The following is a 13,470-nucleotide window of genomic DNA, read 5'->3' on the forward strand; positions in this document are numbered from 1 at the left end:
TTCCCTAAAGCTTTAGCTAAGAAACCAATTTTAGAGTCCTTTAAGAGCCTTTTGATCAAGCATCCTATGAAATGATATCCAAACTGGGCACTCACATATGAGTGTTCTACTAGGAGAGAAATGAGAAGACCAAGGCCTTGCCTTCATATTCAATAGATGATGCAAGGATCTAGCATCGCTCTTGTTGTGATTTGACCATAGCAAAACAGAGGTCATGACCAATAGATCTAAATCATAAATCATGGTAATAGCTTGATATGTATTGAGAAACTACGTGGCAAATCTTTCTCTAAAGGGTATATGTCCCATGAAGGAGAGATACACATATGCAACCCAAAAATAAACATGGCTCTACTTAAGACTTGCAAATGAAAAATCAATACATGCCTACCTAACCATGCTTTTCCCTCGTACAACTTGATCCTTCGTTCGAATCACACGCTTTGTGCATGCGGAATGCTAGATTGCACGAGTCAAAAGAGAGATGTGAACATATTGGCCGTGAACTTGAGCAAGAGTTGGGAGTTGAGACAACAAGCTAAGCCAACAAAGATGATTCCAAAGGAAAAGTTGGGAATCCCTTCAAATTTTGAAATGGGTTATGGGATTGATTAAAATTTGAGCACATTTTTGTTGTATTTTCTGCCAATGTATTATGTTGCCTTTAAGAAAAACTAGATTATGTGCACGTCGAAGTTTTTGTTAGTAAATGGCGTTTTTTCTTTTTGGGATGGTAGACGGGGGTTTAAAAATTGTAATTTGCAGTTCAATGGGTTCTTTATTAGGAATTAATTATTGTGCTGGTGGGTCGACATTCACGTAGCCTATTTCAATGCTCAACGGTAGAAGAACCTGTGTGCAGAACGGGCACACAGAGACAGACAGACAGGAGCCATGGCACCTCCTGCACAAGCTGACGACGAATTCTTCTGGGGCTCAACTCCAGAGGATGAATTCTATTCTTCACAGGGCGTTTCCAACCACAAGTCCTACTTCCCCACCCCCTACGGCTCCCTCTTCACGCAGTCATGGCTGCCCCTGTCCCCCGACCCCCCCCGCGGTCTCGTCTTCCTCACCCACGGCTACGGCAGCGACAGCAGCTGGATGTTCCAGAAGATCGCCATCGCCTTCGCGCAATGGAACTACGCCGCCTTCGCCGCCGACGTCCTGGGCCACGGCCGCTCTGACGGCCTCCGTGGCTACATCCGCGACATCGAGGAGACGGCCGCCGCGTCCCTGCTCTTCTTCCAGTCGGTGCGCGACCGGCCGGAGCACAGCGGCCTGAAGAAGTTCCTGTTTGGGGAGTCCATGGGGGGAGGGGCTACCTTCCTGATGCTCCTGCAGGACCCCCAGGGCTGGGATGGGGCTATCTTCTCGGCGCCGCTCTTCGTCATGCCGGAGCCAATGAAGCCCTCACGCCTCCGCCTCGCCGCCTATGGCCTCCTCATGGGCCTCGCAGAGACATGGGCCGTAATGCCGACAGGGCACATGATTGGGAAGGCTCTCAAGGACCCTGCCAAAGCCAAGGTTATCATCAGAAACCCCAGGAGATATTCGGGGCCGGGCCGGGTCGGCACGCTGCGGCAGCTCTGCAGGATGTGTGGCATCTTCTCTGCGAGGTGTGGACAGATACAGACCCCGTTCCTGGTCCTCCATGGTACCGAAGACCCCCTTGCCGCGCCGGAGGGGAGTCAGATGCTGTACGAGAAGGCCAGGGGTGCCGACAAGACCATCAAGCTCTATGATGGCATGTACCACTCCCTCATCCAGGGCGAAACAGATGAGAATGTGGCTGTCGTTCTCGGGGACATGAGGGCTTGGATTGATCAGAGGACTGATCAGAAGAGCGGTGCTGCAAATTCAATGCAAGTGACTGATGAGGGGGAGGGTGCGCCAACTGGGGAGAGCCTCTCACATCAGTAATGCCACAATTTTCATTCCTGTCATTTTGAAACAGACTGTGTAACGCTTATTAGAGCTTTTGTGCCATAAGAGAGGGGCAAGATTGGATTGTGTTTTTTGTTATTGTATCAGAAGTCTCACCATTCTCTGCACGTAGGCATTTGCGCTTGTTTCTGTATTAGTAGTCTATGATTCTTTGTATAGGAATCTACCTATTATTCTATTATAATTATAAATCAAGAGCGGGTACTGAACACATCATGTCAATAGTTTGCAACTTTACACTACGTGTAGGCTATTTAAGGCTGAAAAGAGAGTGCACTATATGCATGTGCTAGACTTCTTCAATACATATCCAGCTCCAAAAGAGCTGTGGCCAGCTACTACTTCTCGGCAATGCCACTCTATGATGACGACCGCTATATAGTAGCTATGAATTTTAAGGTTTGAATGCCCCATCAATTTAGAGGGGAACGAATGAATTGATTTGCAAGTGATTAACATTTTAAAACTTGCTATTAGTACCTCATGTGTGTAAACATTACATAGGTGGTTTCTCCATTACCGGCATTGCCAAAAAATTGCGGTTTTAGTGTCACTTGAATTGTTAACATTGAAAAAAGAACCCATTATTGGAGAGAGGGCTTGCCAAATTAAAGTCTATGGTTAGATTAGCTATAATATGATTACAAACTCTTTTGAAATGTGAAATATTGTGTGTAATATACATTAAAAAATGTATGGAAATATCTTACAAAAAGGTTTTCAATTGTAGTAGCAACCTCTTAACCACCTTCTACAAGTTGGGCTTTCTATGTACACAACCCAAAAACACTATTGCATTATCAAAAAGGTTGGGCATGATAGCCTTGGAAACCTCCATTACATAGTATTCTTCGACCAAACAGTTCATTCCTAAGACACCAAATACTCCTAGAGAGGAGCAAATTGAACATAGCTCAAACTACATAGAAAGCCCCATTAAAATCACCCTTGTTACCTAACAACACTTGTTTCCACCCGAGGTGGTTATGTAGCCCCATCTTTTGAAATGCTTGAGGAGGTTCCTCCAACAACCCTTAACTTCATAGCACTTCCAAAGTATGTGCTTAATTGATTCCTCTTTGTTTGTAGAGAATACAAAAAGGTAATTTTTCTAAAAGCCTTAGTAATCAGCTTGGAAGAGGAGATGGCAAATGGAGATTTAAGGCTACTGACGATGAGGGTAGCATGAGGTGAGTTATTATTGGTTGATTGTAGCTATCCTTGCTGACCTGTGAAGATTTATGATAAAGTTAGAGGTGGCTTTTCTTCCTTGATTCCTTGCCATTGTTAGATGGAGTTTCTTAGGACTAGAAGAGGACATAGGAGATTGTTGGAAAGTTGAAGACAATGAGGATGGAGTAGATAAGTTTGTGATGATTGCTTGTTGGGTATGGCTTGTTGTTATATCTATCTTTTGAAGACCATTGTTGAGCTAAAATGGAGGAAAGTTTGAATGTGTAGCTCTAATGAGCTAGTTTTGCAGCGATTTGGGGATGGGTTTTTGGATGAGTTATGAGCTTGAAAGAGCGATGGGGTAGCAAGCATATTATCTTGCTAGGAGACTTTTTTTGAGTGTGCCGTTTCATCCATTACAGAGCAATTGTGGAGGTTAGGATTGCCTAATCTTGATTATATTCTTCTTAACTAGAGACATGTCCTAGTGATTGGTTCCATGTGTAACCCAACTTGCAAATCTACAAGCCAATCACATATTATCAATACCTATTGTTGCTTTTCATCCAACCTTTTTAGCAATTGATAAGATTATCAAATTGCCTTTGCATGTAGGCTCTTAAAAGAAACCATTAGGAAATTTGGACTCACTTTTAAGCCTTGTAAGAATACCCATGTTATTATCATATTAAAGAAAGGAGGTACACGGATAACTATATCTATTGTACCTTAAAACTATATCATATAACACATCATTGGGTGGAAATGTCTTAATGAGGATTTTAACACACCAACATTTGATAAATTTGGTATTTATGTGGTCAAGTTATGGCCTCCCTATGAAAAATTAACCTCAAAACTTCTGTAATGGTAGTCTCACCCTCATTTGTCCTTATGGATTATTCCATAGAGTCCTAAAGAGTTTAAAAGACCCAAAAATGAGTCTAAATCTCCCCTAATGTCTACCCTTGTTAGTAGGGGTTGTGAGTTGTTTCCATGAAATGCTTGTAAATCGTCTCTTTCCTCCAAAGGACCAACAAAATGTGATATGGTCAAAAAGTTACAAATTTAAGAAAAATCACACTAATGGTTAAGGTTGAAGGCTATGTAACTTGCTTTGAAAAATTCTTCTCGTGAACACTATCCATTACCGTGCTCCTCATCTTGTTGCATTATTATTCATTTCATTATTTGCTTAGAGTGAAAATCTTATTCTTATTTCTTATCTCTTAATATTGTTATTAGAAGCTTATAGAGGGTTGTTATTTGTCGATTTTAGGCTTCCCTTTTTGTGCTTTCCACATGTCCCCTTACGAAGACCTACTCATGTGCTCCCCTACAAAGATCGCACCCAATTGGGGACACCCACCTAGTCAACTGCCAAAGGGTATTGCTTGCCCAACATCTAGCACCCAAATCGGTCCACTTGCCTCTCATTATTTGAGGTGCATCCCTTTGATTTGTGTTGTATTGTAGTCCTACATTATCTCTTGATATGTGCTCACCTCTCTATCGTCTACACATATACTCCAACACTCTCTTATAAAATTTTCTTGAGATGACATACAGATGTTCTTGACCTTTGTACATCTGGCAGCAGGTCTCTCTCTCTCTCTCTCTCTCTCTCTCTCTCTCTCTCTCTCACATATACACACAAACTCTCTCTCCTTCTCAACATGGCAACTCATCTACCAAGCTCTCCCCTCCCAAGCCCCCTTCACCTCCACATCCTCCATCAGCCCTCAACCTCCGCACCTTTGCCACCTCCACTAGTCCTCCACCTTCGCTTGTGTCATTCCAAGCTCCCACCTTCTTGGCCCCCTTTGCCTCTACATCCACCATGGCTTCACCACTCCACCTTCATCTGTGTCTCATCAAGCTCCTTACTCTTCAGTCCCCTTTGCCTCCATGTCCTCCACCGCTCCAACTCTACCACCTCCAATATCCGCAGCCAACCGTACCCAATATCACTAGACCCAAACCCTCCTCCCAACCTCAAGATATCTATTGTGGGCTTTACAAGAAATTATGATTGCAAGTTTACAATTTTCTTTAAATGGGTAAAACCCATCTTCGTAAGCCTCCCACTAAGTAACCACATAGTTTGTAGCAGTGATGTGTTGCCTCTCCCATCAGGTGCACCTTTCTAGAAGAGTTTTTTGAGTGTGTCTTTCCTCCCCTTGTAGAGAAATTATGCAAGTTGTATTTGCTTAATCTTGACTATAGTCTTCTTGCCCAAAAACATCGAGTGATTGGTTTCATGCAACCCTAACTTGTGAACCTACTAGCCAATCATGCATTATTGATGCCCATAGTTTCTTTTCATCCATTCTTTTTAGCAATTGATGAGATAATTGAATTGTCTTTATATGCAAGCTTTCCAAACCAACTCCATCCTTGTCAGTAGGGGTTGTGAGTTGTTTCCAAGAGATGGTTGCAATTCCCCTCTTCCCTTGAGTTGTGATATGTTTCCTATTGGGGGTAAAGGCATATGTACCTAGCCACCCATGTATTAGTTACACTGATAGCTTTAACTTCAACCTATAACCCTAAAGGAAATGGAAAAAGTGAAAGGGGTCATCCACCTATTGTAAAGGCATTGGCAAAAGCATGTGGAGAGAAGATAAAAGAGCGGCCACGATTACTCCCTTATGCTTTATGGACTGACAAAACAACTCATAGTGATGTTACAGAATATATACTTGTAGAATTAATGTATGGACAAAAACCTATCATGCCGATAGAAGAGATGACAGTCACATGGAGTGTGCTACCTTGGGAGAAGGAGTTGAATCGAGAGAAGTTGTTGGCCTTATGCATTAGACAATTGGAAAGAAAGTCAGAATACATAGAGGCAGCAATTGCAAAGTTAAGGGCAGCAAGGATACATAACAAGTAACGGTTTGACAAAAGACATAGATTGAGGCCAAGAACCATACAAGATGGGGATTGGGTATTGGTTTATGATAGCAGTTTAGACAACCACCATAGTGCCATATGTAAAGCTTCCAAAAGATGGTTTGGACCCTATGTGGTAAGACATGTATTTGATAATGCTACTTATGCATTAAATGAGCTAGATGGGACAACAATAAAACTTTCGGTAGTAGGGAAAATAATCAAATTATTCAAGAGGCAGGAATATAATGTCTATGAATTCCCAGAACTGAAAGAAAATAGTGGCCATGATACAGGGGCTAGCCAAGAAGATATGCAAGATGAAAAAGCAAAGGATATGGTTGCAGAGGATGAGGAGGACTCAAAATCAGGTGACAACTAGGATTTTGGCACATACCGGAGAATGTGCAGATTCGGAGGGGGTGGATGTCATACCACTATGCAGGCACAGTGTGAAAAACTCTAGAGTGCATCATCATCCGACTTCTTTATTGATGTAGAAAGTTAATGTGATCTATGTCATTATTGCTAGTGTCCTTGGCATAGATGGTCCAAAATTACTAGATTTTTGGATAAATTTTGGCCTATTATTTATTGTAAATATTTAAAAAAGCTATGAAAACTTCTAAATTAGGATGGCATGTAAAAAGCAAGTTGCTTTTTCAGTCAGTTTGGATTTTTCATAAAAAAGATAGATGGGCAAAATCGCACACGTCGCGATTGCACAGAAGCACTTTGACCTAGAAGAAGAAAAAGAAGTGATATAGGGAGATCCCTGACCAAGTGTCTTGGCATTTTACCCCTCTTTCAAAGCCAACACAACCATCAGATTTAGGTTTCGAGCAGTAGAGAGAAGGCTATTATTTTGATCCATGTTTTTGGTCTACGAGGGAGCTCCAGGAGATCTAATGCCTGGAGATTGCTTCCGAGTAGCGCGAGACAAAGGATTCCAAGTTCTATCAATACATATTGATTCAATTCATTGTGCTTTGTCTTTGTCGTGTTTGCCTCTTGTCTATTCTTTTTCTTCTCCTCCATCTTCTATCTCTACTTCCTTCTACCTCTAATCCTCGGTGGATATGACCTTTCGACAAAAACCCCTCCGACAGCGAGTAGTAGTAGTAGTAGTAGTAGTAGTAGTAGTAGTAGTAGTAGTAGTAGTAGTAGTAGTAGTAGTAGTAGTAGTAGTAGTAGTAGTAGTAGTAGTAGTAGTAGTAGTAGTAGTAGTAGTAGTAGTAGTAGTAGTAGTAGTAGTAGTAGTAGTAGTTAGTAGTAGTAGTAGTAGTAGTAGTAGTAGTAGTAGTAGTAGTAGTAGTAGTAGTATTCTCCTCCATCTTCTATCTCTACTTCCTTCTACCTCTAATCCTCGGTGGATACGACCTTTCGACAAAAACCCCTCCGACAACGAGTAGTAGTAGTAGTAGTAGTAGTAGTAGTAGTAGTAGTAAAGAGAGAGAGAGAGAGAGAGAGAGAGAGAGAGAGAGAGAGAGAGAGAGAAAGAGAAAGAGAGAGAGAGAGATTTTGTTAAAGGTGCACCTTGGGTGTGTTCGACGCTTCAGGAAGGCGAGTACTAGTAGTAGTAGTAGTATGTATTCGATGATACATATACATATACATATACATATATGTATGTGTGTGTGTGTGTACATATGTATATATATGTATGTATATATATATATATATATATATATATATATATATATATATATATATGTATATATATATATGTATATGTATGTATATGTATATATGTATGTATGTATATATATATACATACATACATATATACATATACATACATATACATATATATATATACATATATATATACATACATATATATATATATATATATATATATATAGTTAAGGGTGTATCTTGGGTGTGTTCGACACTTTGGGAAGGCGCAGAAGGCCTGTGTCTCCAGGCCCGATAAAGCAAAAGAGAGATTGGACTTGGAGGTGAATGGACAGTTTTCTTAACATGCTTTGCGCTACCTCCTCCTACACTCTGCATATTGAGTCGCACAGAAAGAAAAAAGGTGGTGAGGTCTAGTGCAATTTATTACAGGGAGGAACATCTCATCCCAAGGAGGACTGCACCTATTGCGGCCAGTTAGAAGAGTTCATGGGTATGCGATGGATGGAGTGCCTGAGTCAATCCACCATTTGGAATGCACTATCCAATCTATACCATCAATACCAGATGAGACAGGCAGTCTTTCAGACTTTCCTACAATCTTGGAGCTTGAGATGGAGGCAATGATCAATGCATTGATGCCCATGGATGATGAGACATCTGATCCACTTAGAGGGGAAGTATCCATACCATTATATGATGGATGCCGAGTATCTCGCCTGAAGACACCACTTGCACTCCTAAATGTGCAAGGAAAATATGGGTGGAGCGATGCGAGTGTGACCGAGTTGTTCATATACCTTCTACATATGCTTCATTGGTTTCTTTTCAACACCATCATAAAAAACAATTGTGCTTTTTCAAGGCGTTTTATGATTTCTTTTTAGGTTGCTAAAGTATTATATATTACCACTTACAAATACCATGCCCGAGTCTCGTGATGATACGCGATATGCTTTATGAAAGCTCGGAATGGACTACAACAACATCCATGCATGTGTCAACAATTGCGCGTTGTTTCGAGGAGACTATGAGACTATGGAGATATATCCAAAAAAACTATGGTGCTCACAGGTATCGAAAGGACTTGCAAGGGCAAACCATCCCTCAAAAAATTCTTAAACACTTTTCACTTATCCCCCGTATACATCACATGTTTCGTACATCCGGCATGGCGAGCTTGACAACATGGCATACGCAGAATAGATCCACAGATGGAGTCCGACGAATATCAGCGGATTCACGCGCATGGAGCCACATTGACTCTATCTTTCCAAGCTCTGCCTGAGAGCCAAGGAATCTTCAGCTCAGTCTTGCTATGGATGGCGTGAACCCATTCGATCTGCGCTCAACTTTTTACAGTGTGTGGCATGTAGTCCTTGTTAACTACAACATCCCACCATAGCTTTCTACGAAGAAAGGATACCTCATTCTTAGCTTGCTCGTTCCTGGCCACTATAAAGACAAGAATATGGGTGAGGTTAAGATTTTGTGAGAGGAGGGGGTACCCTGGAAGATATGAGCAAGCGCGATGGTTGATGGTTTGCCAATATGCGAGCTATTCTCATGTGGACTATGCATGACTTTCCGAGATTCAGGGAGTGCTCAGGTAAGTAGACTTCTGTTCTCGTTGGTAATATCTATCATAGCTCGTTCAAGTTTATATTCATTGGATAGAGATATTGGGATAGGTCTGGTTACCTCAAGTTATCATACATATCCATTGTGTGGGCCATAGTTAGACTCCTGAAGGTCACGAACCATGAAGAAGATGGTATATCAAGGACACACCACTTTCTTGGACGACCTCTAGCACGAATGAATGCCCAAAGATGGTACAAGCTAAAAATGGTCAACACGAAGTTGCATCCAAACGAAATGTGACGGTTCTCAATTTTCTACAAGTTGCCATATTTGACCCACTTACAAAGCAACCACTTGTTGGATCCCATACATATTTTCAAGAATGTGGGCAGTCTACTATGGGACCACATCACATGAAAGAGAGACACTGCAGGGACATGAATGGATTTGAAGGACGTAGGCAAGATGGAGGCGCTTTGGTCACAGTCACAAGTGTTGATGATCACTTGCAACTACCTCGCACTCCTTGGGTTTTGTCCACTAAAGAAGAGTGCATTATGAAGCAAATTATTAAGTCTATCCGCACTCCGACGGGTATGATCCGTTCTCTCAGATCCATGTTTTCTAAAGACGACCAATTGTCAGGGCTAAAATCCCATGATTGGCATCAGATATATCAAGTTTGTACTACAAATGGATTGTAAGTGGCCTGCATATTTTGCTATTTGGAGTCTAGTCATTATTCATAATGCTTCTTTATTTGTCGTTGTTTGTATTACCGATCGCAATCGTAAGATGCCTTGCTCCAGAAATATATGGGGCGATTTACAGGTTGTGTCAAATTTAGTGCAATGGATCTCATAGAAGGAGGTCAAGACATCCTCTATTGATTCCACAAGGCGAGAAGTAGTGGAGATTCTCTGTTTCTTTGAAAAGTACCTACCCACACTACAAGATATAGACCTTATACCGATGTTTAAAGTGACGAAAATGCAAATAACAAAATTTGCCCCCGTCGTCGCAAAAAGCATCATTATTGGCGACGCCATAGAACAGTCGGTATCACCATCGCTATCATCGTCAAATGCAGTGCTGATACCGATACTGATAGCGACGGTTTGCGACGTAAATAACAACGTCAATAACGATGCGAGCAGTAAAATTTGCGACGCTAATAGCGACGGTAACAATGAATTATTTTTTTTGGGCAAGGTAGCAAGCTACCCTGCCACATATAGCACTGTGTGCTTTATGAGAGCCATACAAAATAGTTTCTGCACTGCTGTGTACAATGCGCTTGCAAACAAAAACAATGTATATTGAAATCATAAAACTGATACATGAAATAAATACATGATCGCATAATAAGCGATTGGCACAATCATGACAGGATATCGCTAATACATAGAAAATGTCTACATAGATTAGGCGACTAAAAAATAAAGGTGTGTGAGCTCTAGGGATCCAAGGGCGAGCTACATATTCTCGTCCCCCGAAAGCTCGTCCTGCTGCAAAGGAGCATCAAACGGACTCTGTAGAAAAAGAAACAACACATCAATCCACCATACAATAATGCATTCAAATATCTCATGGTAACTACGGACAAGAAAGATGAGTGACTTACAGGGCCGCTGCGTCTATACAATCGGTTGATCAATGCAGTGAGACCGTGCCTCTCTGCATATCGAGTCTCAAGGCCAATCGGATCACGATTTGTAATGGAGTGCTGCAAAGAAAACAAAATGCTAACTGTTAGAAACATGATTGTTAGTACAAAGAATATTTCAAAAAAACAAACAAGTAAAAGATTTTTTACCTTGAGATTATATGGCTTAAAATTAATTTGTAAAGGAAGTTTACATGTGCTTAGTATCTAGTGGTTGTTTTATGCTCAAAAGATAGTTGAAGTACTTGACAAAATACCATTGAGAGTGCTATTAGAATAAGGTCTAACTTGCCTTGCAAGTGGGTTCCATGATATTCATCGGATGCTCGTATTCTCAAGTACCCTAAAGGGAGAGGCTAGAAAATGGTACTGGAGCCTCCCAAGGGGGTCTATTAAATCCTTTGAGGAGTTGAGTGATTGATTTTTAGATGAATATGAAAAGAAGGTGTCTATGACCCAAGTTTTAGGGCAGCTAATGTAGATTAGGCAAGAGTACTGTCCTTTTGTTAAATAATATGCTAGAGCCTTTGATGATATTCTCAGGCTTTGGCCAAGAAGAGCTACTGCATTGCCAAGTAATGTGCTATGTGAGCTCTTTTTGAGTGGCTTAGAGATTAACATGCAAATCCAAGTGGGACTGTGGAATCCTAAGTCGTTAAGGGAAGCAAAGCTACATGCCATTGATTATGAGGGACATATTCAGAGATGTTGGAAATACTTTTGGAGTTTTTTCGCTTAGTACAAGTGCTTCCTAGCTTCCAACCATTTCTACAAGGAGACATCTCACTTGTTGATACCAAGGCTGCCTATGAGAGGAACCTTGGTAGCCAAAATATCCAAGCACAAAATGGCAATAGTAGGGATAATATACCCTTTGGGGATAAAAAGATTCCAAGCCCAGTAAGTCCCATCAAGGCTTGCAACACTTCCATGAGAGGTAGTTGTGACGGTGGAATTGATAGAACCATTAGGTCTACAAGTTCAGATGAGCATTCTATGAGTGGTTCTAGTTATGCTCCTAGTAGGGCTCTTGAGAGACCTTTCCAATTTATGGATGAATCATTCTTTTGAGTAGATGCTATTCCTTTTAGTAAAAGCATGGTTCCTATGGCTAAGTAGTTGTTGCAGAGTGGACAAAGGCAAGTAAAGACATATCGTGTAGAGAAGATGCGGCATGCCAAAGGTCCACCTGTACTAAGTAGAATCCATAAGGCTATGAGGCCATCTGGTAATGGTGATAAATTCACAGTGAGTCTATTGGACTAGTGTGGGCAGATGAGGTAGTCTAATAATATGACAAGGAATATGAGATGGGTTTGGAGGCCCAAAACCCCTAAAAATACTGTTGGTGTGTCAGATGAAGGGCCAGGAATTGCATGTGGACATGCTTTGATGGATTCCCAAGAGGATGTGACTAAATGCCATAATGCGGCATCTAACAATAGGGACCGTCACCTTGAGATGCATCTATCTGATGGGTCTAGGCTTGAATCTGTGTCTAGTTTGGGTCATATCATTGACATATGTAATGGTTCGATTAGAGAAGAGTTGAATGATCATAAATCCATGATTCTCCCTGTAGGAGGAGTTACTGGAAAGTTGGGACAAGCGATCCGTTTGAATGATGACCAAGGGGATGAGATATATCAACCTAATGATGTCATTCATTCAGCTCATAGTACCCAAGAAGAGATGGCCATTATTACTGAGATATCAGTAGAAAGGCTTGGGCTAGTGAATCTACAAAGAGCGTAGATCAAGCTTTTAGCTGACTCGCATGAGTAGCATGACGCTAGTCCTCCTATTTTATGTTATTCTTATTAGTTTGATAGGATGTGTTGTATATGCCAAGGAGATCATATATTACATGGATTAGAATGAACTATCCATTTTAGGCCAAGAGGGCCAGTTAGTTTGCAGTGAAATGCTTTATTTCTTTAGGCCAAGAGGGCCAGTTGTTTGTTTAGTACGGGTGCAGTTAATGGTTTCTTGTTTTAGTCCTATGCTAGACAGGTTCAAAGAAGCACTTGGAAGGAGCCTTTGTCGCATGGAAGCTTCTCGTGGCCCTATCCAGGTGATATCTCTCCTTTACGAGCGCTTGTTCTTTTATGTTATATGTATCTGTGTACCTGAAGGGGGTTTTCTTTCTTGTTGGGGATCGGCAATCAATGCATGAAATCCCAGGTTTAGGTTAGGTATATTTGGGGGAGGTCTGAGTAGTCATTGCCTCCTGCAAGGCATTGTCAGGCATTGAAAGACCTATTTTAGATGGGGGTTCTTGTGACCCTGTTCTACTGACCTGCTAGGCAGCCATTCTAGGAGTTCCTGTTAGTTGTGAGGTAGTTAGAGAAGCCTACTAAAATAATGATGGAAAGAGACAAAACCCTAAAAACACAATATTAGTGAGTTGGGAATCTCCAAATTCCCATTTTTTGAATACTAAAAAGATGGCACCCAGATAACATGCACATAAGTTTCTCAAATCCATATAATGTGACATATCATTGGAAAGCGCTTGAAAAATGGAATCTATTGAGCTATAGAGCGCTCAGTTTGGAGTTATA

The 13,470-nt window shown here is 41.3% G+C and overlaps 1 protein-coding gene across 1 annotated transcript; it reads left to right on the top strand.

The window, feature by feature from the left end:
- Window positions 1–820: 820 nt before the first annotated feature.
- LOC148012105 (caffeoylshikimate esterase-like) lies at window positions 821–2,025 on the top strand. The gene has a single exon (XM_087668952.1). It carries the CDS (start codon window positions 895–897, stop codon window positions 1,921–1,923), a length of 1,029 nt encoding a protein of 342 aa, XP_087525078.1. The 5' UTR covers window positions 821–894; the 3' UTR covers window positions 1,924–2,025.
- Window positions 2,026–13,470: the final 11,445 nt, after the last annotated feature.

The sequence above is a fragment of the Lygodium microphyllum genome, chromosome 27 (genome assembly GCF_053477565.2).
Source record: "Lygodium microphyllum isolate KBCC chromosome 27, Lygodium_microphyllum_v1.1.10, whole genome shotgun sequence".
In the NCBI taxonomy this organism is placed as follows: domain Eukaryota; kingdom Viridiplantae; phylum Streptophyta; class Polypodiopsida; order Schizaeales; family Lygodiaceae; genus Lygodium; species Lygodium microphyllum.

Excerpts from the sequence above, each read along its gene's own strand:
- LOC148012105 (XM_087668952.1), top strand. The coding sequence starts at position 895 with ATGGCACCTCCTGCACAAGCTGACGACGAATTCTTCTGGGGCTCAACT.